Source organism: Neofelis nebulosa, chromosome 6 (assembly GCF_028018385.1).
Source record: "Neofelis nebulosa isolate mNeoNeb1 chromosome 6, mNeoNeb1.pri, whole genome shotgun sequence".
In the NCBI taxonomy this organism is placed as follows: Eukaryota; Metazoa; Chordata; class Mammalia; order Carnivora; family Felidae; genus Neofelis; species Neofelis nebulosa.
Window position 1 is genome coordinate 44,227,094 of NC_080787.1, and position 23,641 is coordinate 44,250,734.

General features: G+C 36.2%; 1 protein-coding gene across 14 annotated transcripts in view; it reads left to right on the forward strand.

Moving 5' to 3' along the window:
• UBR2 (ubiquitin protein ligase E3 component n-recognin 2) overlaps positions 1–23,641 on the forward strand; it is a 125,619-nt gene that overhangs the window by 43,667 nt on the left and 58,311 nt on the right. For 12 of the 14 annotated variants that reach the window (XM_058733980.1, XM_058733975.1, XM_058733976.1 and 9 more), the window contains 7 exons: positions 4,638–4,768; positions 7,612–7,750; positions 8,289–8,351; positions 12,240–12,360; positions 14,109–14,216; positions 15,035–15,123; positions 16,405–16,503. In XM_058733980.1, the coding sequence (XP_058589963.1) occupies positions 4,638–4,768; positions 7,612–7,750; positions 8,289–8,351; positions 12,240–12,360; positions 14,109–14,216; positions 15,035–15,123; positions 16,405–16,503 (750 nt within the window). Of the gene's footprint in view, positions 1–4,637; positions 4,769–7,611; positions 7,751–8,288; positions 8,352–12,239; positions 12,361–14,108; positions 14,217–15,034; positions 15,124–16,235; positions 16,335–16,404; positions 16,504–23,641 lie in introns of all 14 variants that reach the window. The other 2 variants (XM_058733967.1, XM_058733969.1) reach the window with 1 other exon arrangement.

Consider the following 23,641-nt stretch of genomic DNA (forward strand, 5'->3'; position numbering starts at 1 on the left):
TTATCACCTAATTTTCCTACCTTTATTCTGGTTTTGCCCACTTTGTACATCTATTTTTTTTAATACTGTCTCATTACACTGATGTATTCTTAAGTTGCTGTAAAACCTTTTTGGAATGAAATTTAATTCAGTAACAAATGCACTGAATGAACGACCTCAGTGAAGACTTTTTTTTACCTGAAATTTTCCCTTATCGATACTGCTCTCATCTCAAATGAATGCAGATTTGTGATTATTAATAGCTAAAAATTATGCCAAGTACTATACTTTATCTCATTTAATTCTCAGAACAGTCCTGTTAGATAAGTACTGCTGTTACAGAGATTTTATAGCCGCAGAAGCTTGGGTTTTAGAGAGATTTAAAAACTTGCCCAAAGTCTTTTTTTTTTTTTTTTTTAAGTTTATTTTGAGAGAGAGAGCACATGCAAGAATGCGAGAAGGGGAGGGGCGGAGAGAGAATCCCAAGCAGGCTCAGCTCTGTCAGTACAGAGCCCGATGTGGGGCTCGAACCCACAAACCATGAGATCATGACCTGAACTGAAATCAAGACTCAAGACACTTAACCAACTGAACCACCCAGGTGCCACCCAGAGCGTCTTAATGGTAATTTGAACTCCAATAATGGAACTTTTTAACAGTGTATTGCCCTGATTTTATTTTTTTCTCCAAATTTTTATTTAAATTCCAGTTAGTTAGCCAGTGGAATATTAGCTTCGGGTATAGATTTTAGTGATTCATAGTGATTCATCACTTACATACAACACCCAGTGGTCATCATAGCAAGTGTCCTCCTTAATACTCATTACCTATTTACCCCATCCCTCACCTACCTCTTCTCTAGTAACCATCAGTTTGTTCTCTATGGTTAAGAGTCTGTTTCTTGGTGGGGCACCTGGGTGGCTCAGTCAGTTGAGCATCTGACTCCGGTTTCAGCTCAGGTCATGATCTCACATTTTGTAAGTTCGAGCCCCACATTGGGCTCTAAGTTGACAGCACAGAGCCTGCTTGGGTTTCTCTCTCCCTGTCTCTCTGTCCCTTCCCCACTTGTGCTGTCTCTGTCTCTCTCAAAATAAGTAAATAAACTTAAAAAAAAATTTTTTTTAAAGTCTGTTTCTTGGTTTGCCTGTCTTTATTCCTGCCCCCTGTTCATTTGTTTTGTTTCTTAAATTCTACATGTTAGTGAAATCGTATGATATTTGTCTTTGACTAACTTATTTCCATTAGCATAATACTCTCTAGCTCCATCCACATTGTTACAAATGGTAAGATTTCATTCTTTTTTATGGCTGAGTAATATTCCAGTGTGTGTGTGTGTGTGTGTGTGTGTGCGCGCGCGCACGCACACACGCATACATATACATATACCACATTTTTTCCATTCACCAGTGGATAGACATTTGGGCTTCTTTCATAATTTGGCTATTGTTGATGATGCTACATTGCACTGATTTTTAAAGTAATTTTTAGCAGTGGAATTTTTTTTTCATAAAAGTCTAATTTAAAAATCTTAATAGTAACAGATAAAAGTGGTATTATTTTTTTATTCCTGTATAATTAGCATACAGTGTTATATTAGCTTCAGGTGTGCCATATAGTGTTTCAACAATTCTACACATTACTCAGTGCTCCTCATGATTAAGTGTACTCTTAATCCCCTTCACCTATTTTCACATGTCCCCCTACCCACTTCCCCTCTGGTAACTAACAATTTGATTCCCTATATTTCAGAGTCCGTCTTTTGTTTGTCCTTTTTTCTTTGTTCAGTTGTTTCTTAAATTCCACATATGAGGGGCACCTGGGTGGCTCAGTCAGTTAAGTGGCTGACTCTTGGTTTCAGCTCAGGTCATGATCTCATGGTTTCTGAGTTCAAGCCCTGTATTGGCTCCATGCTGATAGCATGGAGACTGCTTGGGATTCTCTCTCTCTTCCTCTCTCTCTACCCCTCCCTTGCTTGTGCTCTCTCTCTTTCTCTCAAACTTAAAAAAAAAAAAATTCCACATGTGAGTGAAATCATATGGTATTTGTCTTTCTCTGCCTGACTTACTTCACTTAGCATTATAACTTATAGATTCATACACATTGTTTCAAATGGCAAGATTTTATTCTTTTTTATGGCTGAGTAATAATTCCATTGTATACATATGCTACATCTTTATCCTATCAGTGGTCACTAAAAGTGGTATTATTAATGAATTTATTTTTCATAAGTTGAATTGTGTATTAGTTACTTGTTAGAAAGTCAACTCGTGAAATAAGCGAGGTTGTTTTGATGACTGGTTTCTAGTTTATTACTAGTTTTAGTTGGGCAGTATAGAGAAATGTAATTTTTCCGTATCCATAGCGTATTTGCATATGATAAGAGTTAAAATTATTATTATAATACAGTATATGCTTACATTAAAAAAAATTCAATGGGGCACCTAGGTGGCTCAGTCGACTGGGCATCCAACTTCGACTCAGGTCATGGTCTTGAGGTTCGTGAGTTTGAGCCCCATGTCGGGCTCTGTGCTGACAGCTCAGACCCTGGAGCCTACTTTGGATTCTGTGTCTCCCTTTCTCTCTGTCCCTCCCCTGCTCATGCTCTGTCTCTTTCTCTCTCTCCCAAAAATAAATAAACATTAACAACATTTTTTAAAACTCAAACATTATAGTAGTGTATCACATAAAAGACTAGTTTTCCATAACCCCCACTGCCTTCTAACATAAGCACAGATGATCTTTTTAACAATATGCCTTGTATTCTTCTGGTTTGAAAGAAGAATAACTCAAGTTGACTCACTGACAAAGATGTGTATTTTCTAAAATAAACATACTCAAAGAACTAGTTATTAGTCATAGTTGATAATACAACATAGGATGAGATGGTCATTTATTTACTCATTCCAACTGACTTATGCTCTCATAAGAGCAATTTGAGCAGAAGTCTTTCTTAGTGTTTAACTTACTATTGTACATATGAGTAGACTTGCACAGCCTAGTATCCTTTCACTGCAGAAATAATTCTTTTTAATCAGTGATCATTTTTCAAGAAGTTGACATGTGTATCCAAAAATAGCAGAAAAATCTGTATTCCTAGGCCTGCCCCAAATTTGGCCAATGTAATAGCAAAGTTACCAGTTGGTGATCCCCAATATGTAATATAACACATTTTAGAGTATATTTTTACATTACTATTTTAAAATACAGATAATTATATATTTTTAAACTGATGTACAACTCAAACAGGAAACAGCTCTACCAGGTCCTGGGATTTTGTACAACAGTTTGAACACTACTGGCCTGGATTCTCAAGAATTGGCAGCAATTTCTCTTTCAGGATCTGTTCCGTGCTTATAAATCTTGTTTGTTGTAATTGTTTCATCCTCTGATGTCTTGTAACGTGGGACGTAATTGTGAGAAATGGAATAATTGTAAGATAATATCACCAAGGAAACTGAATTTTCTACTTTCTATTTTGGTGTAGCATGAGGTTCATATTGTTATCAATACCCATACTTTTATGAATCCCCAGTTTGGTTCCTTCTTTGTATGGATTGTTTCACTCTGTTAATCATTTCTAGCCTCTATAAGAAATAGTCAAATAAACTATGCTGGTAGGATAAAAAAATTTTCTTACATGGGACATATAAAGCAATCCATTGAGAAGAGTTGTGTAGGTTAAAAAAGTGCTGTGAGACTTTGAAAAGTCTTCTTACTCTTCTTACTTTTTCTTCTGTTCTTCAAGCTCTACACCCATCTCCTTTAGGAATCTTTGTCTTGTTTTTCCCCCATCCTTTTTATTCCTCCTCTCCATTTGTTTTGTGTCAGTTCTACTAGGCTTATCTTCGGTGAGGATGTGCAAAAATGTCTGTATCCTTCATGTATATTTGCAAGAATGTGTTGATTCCTATTCTATGATGTTGGAACATACTGATTTTCTTATTTGAGAAATGAATATAACACTAACTAGCCACTAAGCTAAATAACATGTTTAGATTTAAGATAAAGCATAAAGATTAAAATCGTGTAAAACATTTTGCCTAAAAGGTATGATAAACTCAGTGTATGTTTATAGTAATACTTTTTCACATAACCTAGAAATTTTGTGACATACTCCCAGTTAAGTATAAGATGCAAAGTTCTCTGTTCCATGCATACGCAACGTGCTCTGATGAAATAAAGTAGACAAGGGAATCAAGGGGTAGTTTTCAGACTTTGTTGATTTCTTCCCTTTAGAATCCTCAAAATCAGGCTCTCCTTCATACCTGTAAAACTAAATATTGCTGGTCTGCCCTTGGATAACATTCCTTTGTTTATTCTGGAAATTGGGATTAGGAGGATACGAAGCTATAAAGATGGTTTGATGTTAAGTTTTAAAGATCTTGGAATGCCATTCTAAAATGTTTAGATTTATGCATTAGGCATTGGGGTGCCATTGAACATTTTTGATTCAGTAATTGGGATCATTATGAACAAAGTGTTTTAGGAAACTGGATTTGGTAGGATGTAATGTACAGGCTCAAACTGAAGAGAAGCCGAAGCTGGAAGATCAGCCGGCTGTTTACATTAGTATTTTGAGGTAAGGGAAGATGAGAATTAATGTGCATTTAAGATGGTTGCGTTTTTTGTTTTTGTTTTTTTTTTTTCTGTTCTTTCAGGATCCTCTTGTGCATTTATCAGAAGATGTGATAGCAAGAACCTACAACATTTTTGCTATTATGTTTCGATATGCAGTCGAGATACTAACCTGGGAAAAAGAAAGTGAACTGCCAGCAGATTTAGAGATGGTGTAAGTGTGACACATTTATTCTTCATATTCGTATTTGCTCAAACTCAGTTTTAACCATTTTGATTCTAATTCCTCAAATTGAGTTGGAGCAAGGATAGAAGGATAGAGCATAATCTTTTCTTTTTTAATAATTACTTTCCCACAGAACTCTTTTATTTTATAGCTTTTAAATATGTGTGATCCACTTAGTTGGTAGAGGTTTCTCCCTGTTAATTGATTGGTTTAGTTAAGCCATGTCAGGGCTCTGCCCCTGGTTTCAGGCACAGGCAGTTTTCTGTTCTTCGTGTGATAAAACTGGTAACTCCAATATTTTTTACCATCTGTACTTAGATTATTGAGGAGGTTGCGAACATGTGACCAGAGAGCTGGATTCGGCCATAGCTGTTTTAAGGGCTTCCTTTTCCATGTGATGTGCTTGCCTCAAGCAACAGTCTCTTTAAATCTAACCGAGATTGTTGGAATTGTATTCATATTTAAGGTTGATTACAAGTTGAAGTGAGGGTCTGATGAACATTGGTGGTTTCTGTTTTGCTTTTCAGTAGTATTCTAGATAATTAGGTTGTGGGTTTTGTTTTTTTTTTTTTAAGTAAGGTGTTAGCTATATCTTTTTGGAAATGTTGAAAATGGTACCTCAGGAACTTGTCTTCCCATACAGGTGTACCTTGTGGGTTTGTAGGTTGGGTCCAGACCACTGCAATAAAGTTCGCCACATCAACTGACTCTTTTTTCACTTGAACACTTAGAGGCCATTATAGGGTTATTAATTGGCCTACTTTCAATATTGTGTCTCAGGGAACAGGGAGGCCCCAGGAGAGGAAGACAGACGGGGAAACAGCTGGTGGGTGGAGCAGTAAGAACACACACAACATTTATCAATTAAGTTTGCAATCTTATGTGAATATGATTCCGAGTGCCCCAAAACAATTAGGATAGTAACATCAAAGATCAGTGATCACAAATCGCCATAAGAAATATAGTAATGATTAAAAAAAAGTTTGAAATATTGTAAGAATTACCAAAATGTGATGTAGAGACAGGACATGAGCAAATGCTGTTGGAAAGATGGCATTGATAGGCTTGCTCAACATAGGGTTGCCACAAACCTTCAATTTGTAAAAACAAATAAACAAAACCCCACAGTATTTGTAAAGCACAATAAAACAAGATGTGCCTGTACTTCAAGTTGGGAGCCATTGATCGAAAGCCCAAATTTAGACCCTAGAGCATAGAAGAGTTTTGTTTTTTAATTTTTTTTAATGTTTATTTATTTTTGAGAAAGATAGACACAGTGAGAGCAGAGGAGGGGCAGAAAGAGAGGGAGACACAAAATCTGAAGCAGGCTCCAGGCTCTGAGCTGTCAGCACAGAGCCTGATGCAAGGCTCAAACTCAATGACCTGTGAGATCATGACCTGAGCCGAAGTCAGACACTTAACCGACTGAGCCACCCAGGCACCTCAGAAGAGTTTTGTTTTTACCTTTTTGTTCCATTGTAGGTTCAAGGCTACCAATATATAAGGGAAAAGAATCTAACTTGCTTCTTTTATAATGTTTTCCCATGTTAGTAAACTACCCAGAAACCTGAATCACCTATACCCATTTAGATTTCAAGTCCAGCTGGTTCTCCCTCCATCAAACCATTCTACTTCTGGCCTGCCTGGGTGGCTTAGTCGGTTAAGCGTCCGACTTCGGCTAAGGTCATGATCTCACAGTCCGTGAGTTCGAGCCCCGTGTGGGGCTCTGTGCTGACAGCTCAGAGCCTGGAGCCTGCTTCAGATTCTGTGTCTCCCTCTCTCTCTGACCCTCCCCTGTTCATGCTCTGTCTCTCTCTGTCTCAAAAATAAATAAATGTTAAAAAAAAAAAAACATTCTACTTCTGTTCCTCTCTATTACTACTATCCTAGTCCAGATTAATTAATCATTCAGCAACATGGCCTCCCTAACTGAACTGCCATATCTACTCTTGTCCCTTAAGATTCATTCACACTGTAGCACAGTGAACTTTAAGGCAAATCTGACTATATCTCCTATTTTAAATCCTTCAATGCCCTTAGAATGGCAATATCAATTTCCATTGTAAGGTCTTCAAGATTTCTGCCTCTCTCCAACCTAATCTTCTCCCTCCCTGTGTTCCAGTTCCTAATACTTCCCTTTGCCACCTCAGGACCTTTACATTCACCCTCTTCTAGCCCAGGTTTCTCAACTGTTGGCATTTAGGACTAGATTAGTTCTTTGTTATAAGGGCTGTCCAGTGCATTGTAGAATTTTTTTGTTTTATTAATTTATTTTTTTAGTAATCTCTACCCCCAGCATGGGGCTCGAACTCACAACCCTGAGATCGAGAGTCACATGCTCTTCCAACTGAGCCCATCAGGTGCCCAGTGGATTGTAGAATATTTAGCAGCATCCCTGGCCCTTATACACTAGATGCCAGTGACATTCCTGCCCCGGTCATGACAACAAAAAATGTCTCCAGACATTGCCAAATAGTCCTCTGTGGGGGACAGAGAATTGCCTCTAGTTGAGAACCACTGATAGCCAATTCTGACTTTAGGCGTCAGATGACTTCTGTGGCAGTTCTTCTCTGAAGTCCCAGACCTGTTTTGTCCAACTGCAGCATTCTGTTCTTCTTGATAAAAGCTAGTTCAGTTAGAATTACATGTCTAATATATATCTTCCCCATCAGATGGTAATGTCATAGAGCATGGGGACCGCGGATGACTTTGCCATAGATATGTGCCCAGTACCTAGCACACTCCCTAGAGCAAAGTATGCTCTTACTAAATCAGCCTGGAGCTAGAGAATATGCAATTAGATAATATATAATTAATGTTTTATGTCACAGAGAGAAGAGTGATACCTACTATTGCATGCTGTTTAATGATGAGGTGCATACCTATGAACAAGTTATTTATACCCTTCAGAAAGCTGTTAACTGTACACAAAAAGAAGCCATTGGCTTTGCAACTACAGTAGATCGAGATGTAAGTAATTTCATTATATTGATGTCAGATAATAAATTGAACTTTCATTACAGATAAATTATTCTGGGAATATTGAGTTAGAGGTATATATGTCTAGTCTATTTTTTTTATTTCATTTTAATATTGGCCCAAATACATACTGGGTATTACTGTAATCTGTTATTCCATAGAAAGTTTAGGAGGAAATGTAGATACAGTTGTCCTCATTCTACCCAGTGATTAGAAATAGTCAGTTATGAAAATAGAAAGTATAGCAGCCTAGAAGAATAAATGTCGTATTGTTTAAGGAACTATACTTATTAATGGCTTGAAAATGTTAGGATGGTTTTGAAGGAAAATATTTTAATTTACTTTTCATCATTGAATAGAATGAATGTTATAAATATTAAAATTGGCCAGAACTGTTATATGAGTTATATACTTATATATGCATATAAGAGTTATATGCATAAATATGTTTATTTGTTTACTGGTTGAACAGTTTTAATACTGAATATAATATTTTTACATGTTAATTTAAATTTTTTTCATTTACCAGGGACGTAGGTCTGTTCGATATGGAGATTTCCAGCATTGTGAACAAGCAAAATCAGTAATTGTGGTAAGTAATTTAGAAACATGCCCACAGTATTATTTTTTTTATTTAAAACTAGTTCTGTATTTTGTCATTTACGAATGCATTTTTCTGCTTTCATGAAGGTAAAGCCAGCATCAACCAAAAGTCATATTTAATATTTTCTCGAACATTGCATTATTGCTTTATCTAGTTTTTTTAAGCTGTGTAAGATTAATATAGAAAATGAATGTTTACATGAGATATATTTTCTGTCTTCCTATTTCTCTATCAGAGACATCTTAGAAAGTGTTTCATTGTTGTTTTGTTTTTGATAGGGTGTCACGTTACTTTTTAGGACTTAAACTGGCCTTTAGCACCAAGATTAGAATTCAAGGGAAGTTGTTTCTTGGTAACTTATAGCAAGGTATGCTGCATATATAATAGCACTTAGTGTATTATTTCTCTAAAAGAAAACTATTTCCCATGTTTATATTTATTTTTAAAAAGTAAGAATTATTTTAAACTATTTCATGTAAATGCATTTTATGTAAATGTCCTTTTAGAAAATAATTTTGTGTATTGTGAAATATTTTAAATATACAGATAAAAACAGAAATGACACAGTAAACACCTGTATGCCCACATTATACAACATTTCCTCATACTTTATGTAAATAAAATAATACAGAGTACCCAGTATTATTCCTTTAATCTTGCTCCCTTTTCTCCTACCCTAGGGATAAGTACTTTCATTAATTCATTTGTTCATTCTTGTGTGTGCCTCTATACTTCAATTTATTAAATCTGTCAACATTGTATGTATTGATTTGGAGGCCTTTAAACATTATATAACAAGCTTCATACTGGATGTATTATACTGCAACTTTTCATTTCAGTGTTGGTTCTACATTTATGTGTGTTGATGCATGTACCTGTGAAGTGTTCCATTGATAACTTTACCATACTTTTTCCGTTCTCCTGCTGATGGACAGTTAGGATAATTCCCCCCTGCCCCCATCATTAACAGTCCTTTTATGGACATTGTTTTGTCTCCTTCTTGCATAGATGCAAAGGTTTCTGTAGGGGATATATACCTTGAAAAGGTATATATAGGGTATATACCAAGAAATGGAATTTCTGAGTTGTTAGGATATCAGCATTTTCATCTTTATTAGATTTTGCCAAGTTAGTCTCCAAAACAGTGGTACTAATATACATTCCCACCAACAGTGTATAGAGAGTTCCCATTTCTCCACAGCTTTGTCAAAACTGTATGTTGTCAGATTTTTTAACTTTTGCCAATTTAATGTGTATGAATGGCATCTCATCAATTAAGTTTGCATTGCCTTAATTATTGAGTACCTTACTTCATGTTTATTTATGTTTTCTTTGGATTTCCTATTCGTACCCTTTACCAATTTTTTTCATTTAATGTTTAGGATAAACAGAGCACTCATAGATTATCGAGTAGGAACAAAATAGAAAATTGGACATAGGATATGAACAGGCAGTCACAGGAGAGAAAATCTAGGCGGTCAGTGTATATGAAGAGACTCATTTGTTAGTAATCAGTAAAATGACAAGGAGATTTCATACTCATCAGGATGGAGAAATTAGAGTTCTAAAATATCTTACTGACAGAGATGCAGAGAATAGGAATACTTGTGTAAAACTAAATTGCTACAGCATTTTAAGAAAATAATCTAGTAGCATCTATGAAAGTTACCTTTCCTAGGAATTTATCCCATAGAAATGTAAGCACTAGAAGTGTGTGTACAAAGATGTTCAGTACTGCTTTTTTTGGAGTCAACAGAAGACTGAAACAAAGGGAATATGAATGCCCTTCTCTAGAGGATGTTTGAATAAATCCACACCACAGAATATCATGAGTCATTAACAAAAAAAAAATCAGTTAATGCAAAGATGCACAAGAGTATATATAGTATCCCATTTTTATAAATCAAATAAAAATCTTTATAAATGTATACATACATAATATATAGAGATAGAGAAAATATGCAAAGATGTACTGTCTTTTTTTTTTAATATGAAATGTATTGTCAAATTGGTTTCCATACAATACCCAGTGCTTATCACAACAGGTGCCCTCCTCAATACCCGTCACCCACCCTCGCCTCCCTCCCACCCCCCATTAACCCTCAGATTGTTCTCAGTTTTTAAGAGTCTCTTATGGTTTGACTCCCTCCCTCTCTAACTTTTTTTTTTTTTTTACTTCCCCTCCCCCATGGTCTTCTGTTAAGTTTCTCAGGATCCACATAAGAGTGAAAACATATGGTATCTGTCTTTCTCTGTATGACTTATTTCACTTAGCATAACACTCTCCAGTTCCATCCACGTTGCTACAAAAGGCCAGATTTCATTCTTTCTCATTGCCAAGTAGTATTCCATTGTGTATATAAACCACAATTTCTTTACCCATTCATCAGTTGATGGACATTTAGACACTTCCCATAATTTGGCTATTGTTGAGAGTGCTGCTATAAACATTGGGGTACAAGTGCCCCTATGCATCAGCACTCCTGTATCCCTTGGGTAAATTCCTAGCAGTGCTATTGTTTGGTCATAGGGTAGATCTATTTTTAATTTTTTAAGGAACCTCCACACTGTTTTCCAGAGTGGCTGCACCAGTTTGCATTCCCACCAACAGTGCAAGAGGGTTCCCGTTTCTCCAGATGTACTGTCTTAATGTGGGTTATGGGGATGGAATGAAGTTGGGGTAGAAGGATGCTCCAAACAAAAAAATGAGAAGGGGGAATAAAAATTAAAAATTGTGTTAGACTTAAATAGACATTTCTTCAAAGAAAGTATATAAATTACCAATAAACATATGGAAACATGCTCAACATTACTAATCGTTAGGGAAATGCAAATAAAAACCATGATGAGATACCACCTGAAACCCGTTAGGATTGCCGTTATAAACAAAAACAATAGCACAACATCGCAAGTGTTGGTAGGGATATGGACGAATTGCAACCCTTGTGCACACTGCCGGTGGGAATGTAAAATGGTACAGCCACTATGGAAAACTGTATGGTGGTTCCTTTAAAAAAAAATAGAATTACCATATGATCCAGCAGTTTTACTTCTGATATATACACAAAAGAATGGAAAGCAGAGCCTCAGAGACATTTGCACAGCTATGTTCATAACAGCATTATCATTCATAATAGACAAATGATAGAAGCAACGCAAGTGTCTATTGATGGGTGAATGGATAAAATAAAATCTATATACATACAATAGAATATCATTCAGCCTTAAAAAGGAAGAAGATTCTGACACATGCTACATACAACCTGGATGAACCTTGAGGACGTTATGCTTAGAGAAATAAGCCAGTCACAAAAAGATAAATATTGCATGATTCTGTTTATATGATACCTCTAGAGTTTGGTAGGTATAGAGTTTGGGTTTTGCAAGATGAAGAGAGTTCTGGGGATTGGTTACTCTTCAGTGTGAATGTACTTAACACTTCTGAACTGTACACTGAGAAACAGTTACGTTGGAAATTGTAGTATTTTTTTTTTTGAAGTATCAATAACATCACTTCTGTGCAGTAAAGCAAATTATTTAAATAAACGTGTAATTGCATTTAAGAAATTAAAGACCTAAAACAAATGTAAGCTTTCAAATAAATTCTAATTGGTGGGGCAGATTTTCAAATATAGGACCAAAGATTCAGGTTACTCATACGCTGTAACTTCTTTCTTTGTTGTAAGAATCCTAAGATTCTTTCTAGAAAATTAGGATCTGAGTAAGGCAAGCCAAGTGGTATTTTTCTTAGACACACATACATGAAAAATTCTCCTATAATGATGAGAGTGTAGTTACATTAAATAAAAATATTAGCTTTTTTCTATAAGACAGACTTTTTAAGTTTGTTTTTTCATTCTACCATTTCTTTTTAAGAGAAATACCAGTAGACAGACAAAGCCACTCAAAGTTCAAGTTATGCATTCGTCTATTGTGGCACATCAGAATTTTGGTTTGAAACTTTTGTCTTGGCTGGGAAGTATTATTGGATATTCAGGTAGGTTCAAAAAAACTATTTTGGGAAAAAAAATCAAGTGAAATAATTTCTTGCTTTAATTTCACATTTTAAAATACCATCTCAGAATATCTTTATGCACAGAAAAACCCACATTTCCCATATTTTGATCCACAGGATTTTTTATATGCATACAAAGGATTCTGTCCTCAAATAAATGCAGGAAATATTGGATTAAACAGTGGTAAATGGCATTAGTCCGCTAATGAAATCTAAATCTCACAGACTTGATACAAGAACTTTTTTTTTAAACAACATTCTGTGGAACTCTGTTCCACTGAGCAAGCTGGAGAATACAAGTGTAAATAAAACCTAAATGATTACCAGTTTAGAGGATACAACACTAATGTTGAAATTTTTGTTTTGACTCCTCCAGATTTTGGTTACTAATAATTTGCAGCTCTGAACACTTGCAAATTTGAAGTTACTGATTTGTATTTACTGTCTTTGTCTTTCCACAGTCCACAAATTAAATCATCTTTCTAACGTGGTGGTAACAGAACAAAGAACTCTCATGTCTAATGCCAAAAGTACAAGTTTGGCGTATAAAATATAACACAAAAGAGAAAAACAGGAATACATCTAAGCTGTTTGTCATACTGTTTTTCAGGCAAGAGAGGTGGTTTGGATAAATGACATTCTGAGGTTTATTATAAAGAGAATTTCTAAAATATTTATCTTAAAAGAACATTGCCACATTGTGAACTGACAGTTGAAAGTATTGAGGTGTGGAAATTTAGGAGACCATGTTTGCTTGCCTTTTAAATAAATGTCTCTCCAGTTATTTTTGTTATCCTCGTATATTTGAGTTTTGGTGTTTTCTATTGGATACCTGTGTGCCAAATTCTGTGCTACAGTAGTAATGAATAGTAGTATCATGGAAGCAATTTTCATGGAAGCAATTTTCTGCCAAGAAGTTTTTTGAGATATTTACTTGAAATAATTTAAAGACTTTGTCTTTTATTTAATATTTATGTAAGTGTTTCTTTTTAGCCTTGTAACAAATTTCTATTCAGTGACTTTTGGAACTAAATTTTAAAATTACTCCATTTTTACCTGATTATTTTGCATGCTTCTAGAAGACTAAAAACAGTAATTTTAATTATAAAGTATGAAACAAAAAGGTTATTGAAGTTTTGGCTATATGTTAATGCTTATGTTCATATTTGAAGAACTTTTTTTTTTTTTTAAGTTCAGCATTTAGAAGATGTAGCAATTTGTCTTCCAGGACCTCTTCATAGTAGGTACACATAGGTACACAGGGAACATTTGTTTAATGAATGGAAGCATTTTGCAGAACACTAATAAATGGACTCAGATATAGTACAGAGGCTATGCATTTTTTTTTTTTAATGGTAGCACAATTCTGTATTACACCTACCTTCAGTTATCATGGGATGTAACAGTTTTGCTATAATCTGGTTTAATTAGCATAGGTCCTTAAAGAATAGTATTTAAATTGTTTACAACATAAGAGATCGTTGACTTTCTGATAGACTTATATTTTGGTATTCTCGAATAAGAATTGGTATATAATGCAGGATTTAGAATTTTCCTCCTTTTTGTGAAAATGTTAATAAAATAGTTAATATATTTACCTTTTCTGAATAAATTTGACCTTTAGTAAACATGTAAAATTCTATAGATTCGTTAGAACATTTCTATTAAAATGTCATTTTATTTTAATACTTAAAGTTACTATTTCATGACTACTTTTCTTCCTGTTTTAGATGGGCTTCGCCGAATTTTATGTCAAGTCGGTTTACAAGAAGGGCCAGATGGTGAAAACTCTTCTCTGGTGGATAGATTGATGCTTAATGATTCCAAATTGTGGAAAGGTAATCTTTTAACTACTTTCAAGGTATAGGGGAACCTTAAATAGGTAATTGGGAAACTTTTTTTTTTTACTTGGGAAGGTATTTAATAAATATACTTACAGTTTTTAGAATAAGTACATGTAGTCTTGTTCTCTGGAAGAAACAAAAACAGATTTTGGAGTCCAAGACCTAAATTAAATAACCTTTATATTTTGTTAGAAAACCATTTTTAGGGGCGCCTGGGTGGCGCAGTCGGTTAAGCGTCCGACTTCAGCCAGGTCACGATCTCGCGGTCCGTGAGTTCGAGCCCCGCGTCGGGCTCTGGGCTGATGGCTCAGAGCCTGGAGCCTGTTTCCGATTCTGTGTCTCCCTCTCTCTCTGCCCCTCCCCCGTTCATGCTATGTCTCTCTCTGTCCCAAAAATAAATTAAAAACGTTGGAAAAAAAAAAAAAAAGAAAACCATTTTTAGAAAAACCAATTTTTTGAGAAGCAGATTGCAGGGTGCCTGGGTGGCTCAGTCAGTTGAGCATCTAACTCTGGATTTCAGCTCAGGTCATGATCTCATGGTTCATGAGATAAAGCCCTGTGCCGGGCGCTGTACTGATAGCACAGAGCCTGCTTGGGATTCTCTCTCTCTCTGTCTCTCTCTGCTCTGTCCCCCCCAATTAATAAATAAACATTAAAAAAAAAAAAAGTAGATTGCAAATATTTTATACTGAATAACATGTACAGTTTTGCCCTTGAGACTTAAAAAACAATTGTTCACATAAATACTTTGGAAATGTAATTTTTGGTTTGTTTGATATATCCTTATTTTACATCTGCTCTTTTCGTAAAAGGTGCTAGGAGTGTGTATCATCAGTTGTTCATGAGCAGTCTACTTATGGATTTGAAATATAAGAAACTGTTTGCTGTTCGATTTGCAAAGGTAAGTAGTTTCTCACTTTTGAAATTTAACAAAATAGTCAGGTTATATATGGAGTAAATATAACCTGTGATTATATCCAGGCTTTGTAATATTAGCAACTAATAATAATATGTTGCTTGTTGATTTTAAATCCTAAGAAACTTTGTAAGTGATCTTTTTATCTTTTATCAATAGAGTAAAATTCTAGCTGTAAGACTTTTCTTGTTCATCACCTGCCGCGATAATACAAATATCCAACTGTGAAATGTGTATGATCTAAAATGATAAATGAAGAATTTAAACTTATGCCGTGGCGAATTATGGTATTATTCTCATTGAGATTTGTATAAGGAAAAGATCATCTTAGCTGAAATGGCATGGATATATGGATGTGATTTTAAGAATCATGAATTCTTGGAGTTCCTGGCTGGCTCAATCAGAAGAGCATGTGACTATTTATCTCAGGGTCATGTGCTGGAGCCCTATGTTGGGTGTGGAGATTACTTAAAATAAATAAAACTTAAAAAAAAAGAAGAATCGTCAACTCTTGGTTGTTGATATTGTTGAAGTATGTTCTCCCTTTCCATAGTATGTGCTTGTTTTTTTGTTTTCACCTGAATTAGGAATTCTTAAGGAAGCATATGAGGATCATTTGGGGAGCTCTTTCAAAAAAAAAAAAAAAATTTTATATATATATATATATATATATATATATATATATATTTGTGTATCATTCTTAAACTTGCTGAAAAGCAGATTCACCAAGAATGGTGTCTAAGCATGTGTCCTTTGAAAGAGCCATCAGGTGATTCTGATATATATCCATAAGAAAGAAAAGTCTGGTTTCATCAGAGACCATGTAACGCTGCTGTGGTTTAGCCCTGCCAGTATGCAATAACATCCCAGCATTTTAGAAGCTATTGCTCCTATTTGAGCTCATAAATTTCCATTGTGTGTGAGAAGATTGTATAGTGAACCGGTATTTATACAAAATTTAATTGGTAGAAGTCATTTCAGTTATCATTCTCATAGCAGTGTTATCTTAATTGATTCCTCCAGCACTGACTTTTCATTATAATCCTTAAACATTTGGTCAATGTGGATTAGAGGTGAATCTCCCCCTTGTTGTTTAGAATTACCAGCAGTTGCAGAGAGATTTTATGGAGGATGATCACGAGCGAGCAGTGTCCGTGACTGCTCTGTCTGTCCAGTTCTTCACTGCACCTACTCTGGTGAGTAGTGCTTGCCTTTTCTTTGTAACTGATAGCTGGCACTCCTTGCCTTTTTTTGCCTTCTTAATAGAACTATGAGCGTTTGCAGAGTGATTATGTGACAGATGACCACGACAGAGAGTTTTCAATCGCAGACCTCTCGGTTCAGATATTCACGGTTCCTTCACTTGTAAGTACGAAAAGATTAAGAAGAACTTTCTTGTTTTCCATTGACAGAAGTAAAGCCTTAAAATAATAGAGAATGAAGGTCTGTATATTCCTGAATAGAATAATATTTTATTAGTGGATGATAGGACGTTAGGCACCTTCACCCATTCTAGAACATATCCTTCAGTATGTAATCTAAAGAGAAGAAATCATTTAAGCTCAATCTCTCTACTTTCTCATACTACTTCCCTGAGGTTTTGAACTGATGAGTTAAAAATTAAACTGAGTGGTTTAACACATGCATCCCTTAGAAACAGCATATTGTATACAAACTCACATTTTGAGACGCTCCCTCCCCCATCCCCATAAGGGAAAGGATAGCTAAGGCAACTGAATTACAATGACTGTGGGTGGTCTTGTACTAAGTTTCACTAGTTGCTCAGGAAGGCATCACTATGTTTTAGTGCTATACAGAAATTAAAATTCATATTTCATTTACTTAACAAAAATGTATTGAGCATCCATGATTTATCAGGCAAAGTTCTAGGCTTTGGGAACACCATAGTGAACAAAAACTGATGCTGTCCTTGGCCTCATGGAACTTAAAATAATGGGAAAGACTCACAGAATTCATTAATTAAAATTATAATGAAAACTCAAGAATTTGGTTGTTTTGGGGTGCCTGTGTGGCTCAGATCATGAGCTCACAGTTCACGAGTTCAAGCCCTGTGTCAGGCTCACTGCTGTCAGTGCAGAACCCGTTTTGGATCCTGTCCCCCTCTTTCCTTGCCCCTCCCCCACTCGCTCTCTCTCAAAAAATAAAATAAACATTAAAAAATAAATAAAATTTTAAAACATAATTTGGTTGTTTTGAGAGAGAATAATAGATCTGACCTTTTCCCAAAGTTCAGAGACAGATTCTATAGGTAAGGCACCTTTATGTGGAGTCATGAAGGAAAGTTCATTTAAAGGGACCAGCACTTGAGAAAGTCTGGTGAGGTAGGAAAGTTCCTATACAGGAAACAGAAGGAAAGCCAGCACAGTTGAAGATTCTTGAACATGGAAAAAAATGTGACCAGAAATGAAGGTGGTGGGTGCCAGATCGTACAGAATTAAGAGTACTGTGTGGTTCTAACCAGGTACCTTTTCCAGGTTTTTTTGTTTATTTGTCTTTAATGAGCATTTTTTCCCCCCAAATTACCTTTATGTTCATTTAGTACAGTTGAAGCTATCTGAAGTCTGTTTATCCACTAATGAGATATTATAGGCCAAATTAAAGATTTTGGTTTTTATTTGAAGACTATGGGAAGGCAGTGAAGAGTTTTAAGTGGTAACATTTACATCATCACGTGTGTGATTTTTTAAAAGATCATGCTGTTTGTAATTTGGAGAACAAATTGACAGGGGGGCAAAAGCGAGTGTGGGGAACCTCATTAGAACCTGATGCAATGATCCAGACTAGAGTTGGTGGCAACTTGAGCTGGGATCGTGGCAGCAGATATGAGTGGTGAGAGAGATTTAGGTAGTAAAATCTATAGGACTGGCCAAACTTGGGTTTGAGGGGTCAGTTGGTGATTGGTTGTTAGATTCAAGGGAAAGTGTAAAGATGATTCCCAGGTTTGTAACTTGCAGCCCAATAAGTGTTGTGCCACTTGCACAGGGGGGGTTGGAGAATGAGTAGGGTTTATGAAGAGAAAGAGTGATGCTTTCATTTTAGTCAGGGATGTTTGAGAAGCCCCTGAGATAATCCCATGTGTATCCAGATGTTTTCCTCCGTTGATCTTTTCGTCTATTTCCATGTCAGAACCCAGTTTTAATAATTTTAGCTTAATATTCTATTTTGATATCTTCTAGAACTAAATCCTTTAGTATTAAAGATGAACTAAAATCAGTTTGTCAATTCTTCCCTCCCCCCTCCCCGCCCCGAAAAAGAAAGACACATTAGGATTTTGATTGGAAAGGTATTGTATTTATAGATTCTTTGCGAAGAGCTGATATCTTTGCAATATTAAATATCTCCATCCAGGAACATAATTTGTCCTCATGTGTGAGGTTTTATTTTATGCTCTTCGTACAAGCTTTATAGTTCTCTTGTTAGGTCATACACATTTTTAATTTGGCTATGGCTTGTATGTAGAAAAAGTACTGATATTTGTAGATTCATCTTGTATTTGGCCCTCTTATTAACATTTCTTCTAACATTTTGTGCTGATTCTTTGGGATTTCTAATAATCTACAAGTAATTTTTGTTCCTTCTAATATTTCAACTTTTAATTTTTACTTCTTGTGTGATTCCTTTACTTAGAAACGCTAGAAAAAAATAGTGTATGTGTTCATTTACTCAGAGCTCATTTATTTAGCACCTTTATTGAGTAGGTACTGTTTTGGGCCCTGGAGGTAAGCATTGCAGTAAACAAAGCAGACAAAAGTCCCTGTTACCACGGAATTTATAGGCTGAGAAGAAACAGATACACAAACATTTGCATACTGTTTATAAATCAAGCGTTGGTAAGTGCTATGAAGTAGAAAAGCAGGTTAAGGGGATCGAGAGTGACAGTGGGGGGGGGGGGGGGTGTGCTCATATTTTATACATATCAGAAGGCCGCTCAGAGAAGTGGTTTTTGAACAGGAAACTGAAGGAAGTGGGAGATGAGTCGTGTGACTAACTGGTGGAAGATGAATTCGTCTGAGATGAATGTGCACTTGGCATTTTGGAAGAAGGAACCCCAAACAGGCCAGAGTTGCTAGATAAATGAATGGTCAGTGACCTCACTGAGTTTAGGGATAGGGGTGAAGATGCAGTGGGTAAGGCCATTGCAAGAGCTTAGGTCTTTTGCCTGAAGAAAGTAGAAGAAGGCAAATAATAAAGAGCAGAAATTAATAAAACAAAGCAAATATACATGAGAAAAATCAATACAACCAGAAAGGTTGGTTCTTTGAAAAGACCAAAGAAGGGCGCCTGAGTGGCCCAGTTGCTTGAGTGTCCGACTTCAGCTCAGGTCATGATCTCACGGTCCATGAGTTCGAGCTCCACGTTGGGCTCTGTGCTGACAGCTCAGAGTCTGGAGCCTGCTTCGGATTCTGTGTCTCCCTCTCTCTAACCCTCCCCCGTTCATGCTCTCTCTCTATCTCAAAAATAAACGTTAAAAAAAAAAAAAAAAGACCAAAGAAAAGGAATAGATTTCTAGAAAGTCTAATAGGAAAAATAGAAAAATTTAATTTAATTTTTTTTTTTTTTTTACGTTTATTTATTTTTGGGACAGAGAGAGACAGAGCATGAACGGGGGAGGGGCAGAGAGAGAGGGAGACACAGAATCGGAAGCAGGATCCAGGCTCTGAGCCATCAGCCCAGAGCCCGACGTGGGGCTTGAACTCACGGACCGCGAGATCGTGACCTGAGCTGAAGTCGGACGCTTAACCGACTGAGCCACCCAGGCGCCCCAAAAAATTTAATTTTAAAAAGGACTACAAAAAAATCACCGATTAAAAAAAAAAAACAGATTTTTACAGATATTAAGGAGAAAAGAAGGCAATATTGGGACCAACTTAAATTAATATATTTGGAAATTTGGATGAAATGAACAGATTCCTAAGAAAATCCACAGGTTATTAAAAGAGAAACAAGAAACAGAATCTTTAGTTATAATAAAAATTTTCTCACAAAGAAGTCTCCGGGCCCAAATGGCTACACTGGAGAATTCTTCCAAACGTTTGAGAAAGAAATAACACTGGTCTTACATAAATTTTTCCGGAAAACAGAGAAGGAGAATATACTGGCCAGTTTAATTGAGTTTTCTGTAATCTTGATACCAAAACTCAACAGGGCATTCATTACAAGAAAAGAAAAGAAAAGTACTGGGGCACCTGACTGGCTCAGTCGGTTGAGCATCTGACTTCAGCTCAGGTCATGATCTCACGGTTCCGGTTCATGAGTTTGAGCCCCACTTGGGCTCGATCCTGGAGCCTGCTTCAGATTCTGTGTCTCCCTCTCTCTCTGCCCCTCCCCTGCTCGCTCTCTCTCTCTCTCTCTCTCTCTCAAAAATTAAAAAAAAATTAAAAAAGAAGGAAATTAGCGTCTAATCTCTCTCACATATGATGTTGCATAAATCAAATCAAGCATTATAGAAAAAGGATAATACATCACAACCCCATTTGGTCTTTTTCTTTAATGCAAGAGCAGTATAGCATTTGGGGGGGAAATCAGCTGGCATTATTAACATGAAAAGAAAAAAATTGTATCAAATGCTTTCCCGGAATTCATAAAAATTCAACATTCATTCATAATTTAAAACAAAAATACCTCATAGCAAAGTAGGAATGAGAGAAAACTTTTAATAGAGTACCTAAGAACAAAACAAAAAACAGAAACCTAAAGCAAACATTGTACTTAATGGTATTAAAAGCTTTCCCCCTGAGATTAGGAATGAGAAAGATTCCTGCTTTTATTCACCACATGGTAGACTGCCATTCTTTCTGTAATTTCTTGAGATAGATGTTTAAGTCATTGACTTTCAGCCTTTCCTTGCTGATATAAGGCTTAAGTTTCTATCTAAGCACAATGTAAGCTGTATTTCATAGTTTTGTTATGTCCTATTTTTATTATACAGTTCAAAAACTTAACTGAGTTCCTTAGTGATCTCTTTCTTGACCCATTTTTTCTTTGTGATTAAATGTCTTAGAAATATATTGCTAAATTTTAAAACACTTGGGCATTTTCTAATTATTTTGTTATGAATTCTAGCTTAATTTCACTGTGATCAGAGAACATGCTCTGATTTCAGTCCTCTGTTGAGTGTAGCTTTGTGGCCCAGAATTTTTTCATTTTTGGTAAATGTCCAATGTGGACTTGAAAATAATGTATATTCTCCTTTATCATTGGGTGCAGTGTTTCTATATGTCACTTAGGTCAAGTGTGTTCATTTTCATTGTGTAAATCTTTTTTTGTTTTGTTTTTTTCTTTTTGTAAATCTTTTATATACATACTAATTTTCTGTCTGTTTGTTCCGTCAACTATTGAAGCATCTATAAGATGGGCTATAAGTCTCCCACAGTGATTGTTGGATTTGTCTTTCTTTTTTTGTTTTTTGTTTTGGTTTTTTTTAATGTTTATTTATTTTTGAGAGAGAGAGAGAGAGAGAGCGAGCAGTGGAGGGGCAGAGAGAGAGAGAGAGAGGGAGACACAGAATCTGAAGCAGGCTCCAGGCTCTGAGGTCTCAGCACAGAGCCCGACATGGGGCTTGAACTCACAAACCATGAGATCATGACCTGAGGTGAAGTCGGACGCTTAACCAACTGAGCCACCCAGGCGCTCCAATACTTTCAAATTTTGTTTCCGTGGAGTAATTTATCTAATATTATAGCAACAACTCCTTTTTTTTTTGGTTAGTGTTTGTATTGTATGTCTTCTCCATTATTACATTTTTAAGTTTTATGTGGCCTTAAATTAAACTTGTATCATTTTTTAAAAGCATGTATGTCAGATTTGTTGTTTATCCAACAAATTACATCACTCCTAATGATGTAAGCAGGTTACTGCCCATTTAATGTAATTACTGGTGTATTTGGCTTTGTATTTGCCATCTTGTGTTTTTTTTTTTCTCCTGTTTGAACCCACCTGTTTTGTGTTTTCCCCTTCTCTCTTACCTTCTTTTAGATTAAATAATTGTTATTTCTTTTCCCCCCTATTAACTTGTTAGTTGTACATTCACTTAGTATTCTCTTAAGGGTGACTCAACAGCAGTTTTACTCAAAGTGTCAGTAATGACAGGATAAAAGGTTTGGACCAGAATGTGAACCAACGCACTGTTGCTCTCAGCAAAACTCCTGCTGTGAGAAACAAATGTCAGCTAAATTAAACTGTTACAAGTAGTTGATTTGCCTTCTTGTCACAACTGGCAGCAAGCAGTTGGCAGGCCACTGGTCCATGGAGTAGCTTTCAGTAGCACTGCCCTTGAAGTTAGGATGTGCACCCCTGATATTGCAAGCAGGTACCGTATTTCAGCCCCTGAAGAGTGGAAGTCTGGACTTCACCATTCAGCCTTTGCTGGTGTAGATGGGGATAGAGCTACAGTTTTTTCCGTAGTGGTTGGGTAGAGTGGAGGGGTTGTTATTGGAAAGTTTTCTGTCCTGCTGAGTTACTTCTTTCCTGTGGCTGACAGAACAGGCTTTTATTGGGGCTTTTTAAAAAAAGCCTGTGCCCATCGGCATTTTCAGGTTGCCAGCTTCTTAGATCTCTCTGCTGTGTCTTTTCTTGGGGTCTCTGAGGTCCCTAGCCAGTCTGCCTTCTTCTGGCCACCATTCTGAATCTTGTGGTGGTCTTTTGCATATGATGTCCAGAATTTTGGACATGGTGTACTTAGTGGGAGGACTAGAGAAAAGTACATCTACTCTCTCTTGCCTGATTCCTGAAGCAAAAATCCACTCTTTTTTTTTTTTTTTTTTAAGATTCCAGTTTTCTGGTAAAATCCTCCATTTTTTCCTCAATTTTCTGAACATGTAAATCTTAGCTGTGTCATGGTCTTATAATGTCATTATCTAGATCATTTATATTCTATTCCGATTTAATTTTTTTGTAGTATTTTACCCCTTTTGGTTTTTTTAGTCATTTGGAATGCTTAATAACTTTTTATTGGCATTTTGTCTTAGGTTTCAGCAGTCTTGCTATGATTTATGTAGGTTTGGTTTTCTTTATATTTATAGATATTGGAGTTTGTAGATACTGTATCTCTAGGCCGGTGTCTTTCTCAGTTTGGGAAATTTTGTAGTCATTCACATATGGTTTCTGCCCCATTCTCTTTCTCATTGCCTTCCGACAGGATGGTTTTCATTAGAAAATCTTAAGACTCTGTGTAATATCTTCCTCCCAAGAATAGTCCCCTTACTGTGAGGCAGAGATAGAGTGAGGCCGATCAGTCCACTGCGGGATTGCCGTGACTCCAGGTTGTTTTGGCAAGACTCTGTCTTCTGGTCCATCCTCATCCCGTAACGTTGCCCTGAGAGGGCTCCCACTTTGGAGCCTGGAGTGCTCACTAGAGTTCCTCCCCTCTCTAGGCTCCTGAACTCAAGTTTTGTTTCCTCAGCTTGCTGAGGCTGCCACATCACTCCTTTGCCCTTCTAGACTTGCTGCTCTTAGACTTCTGTCCTGCACAGCTTCAGAATTT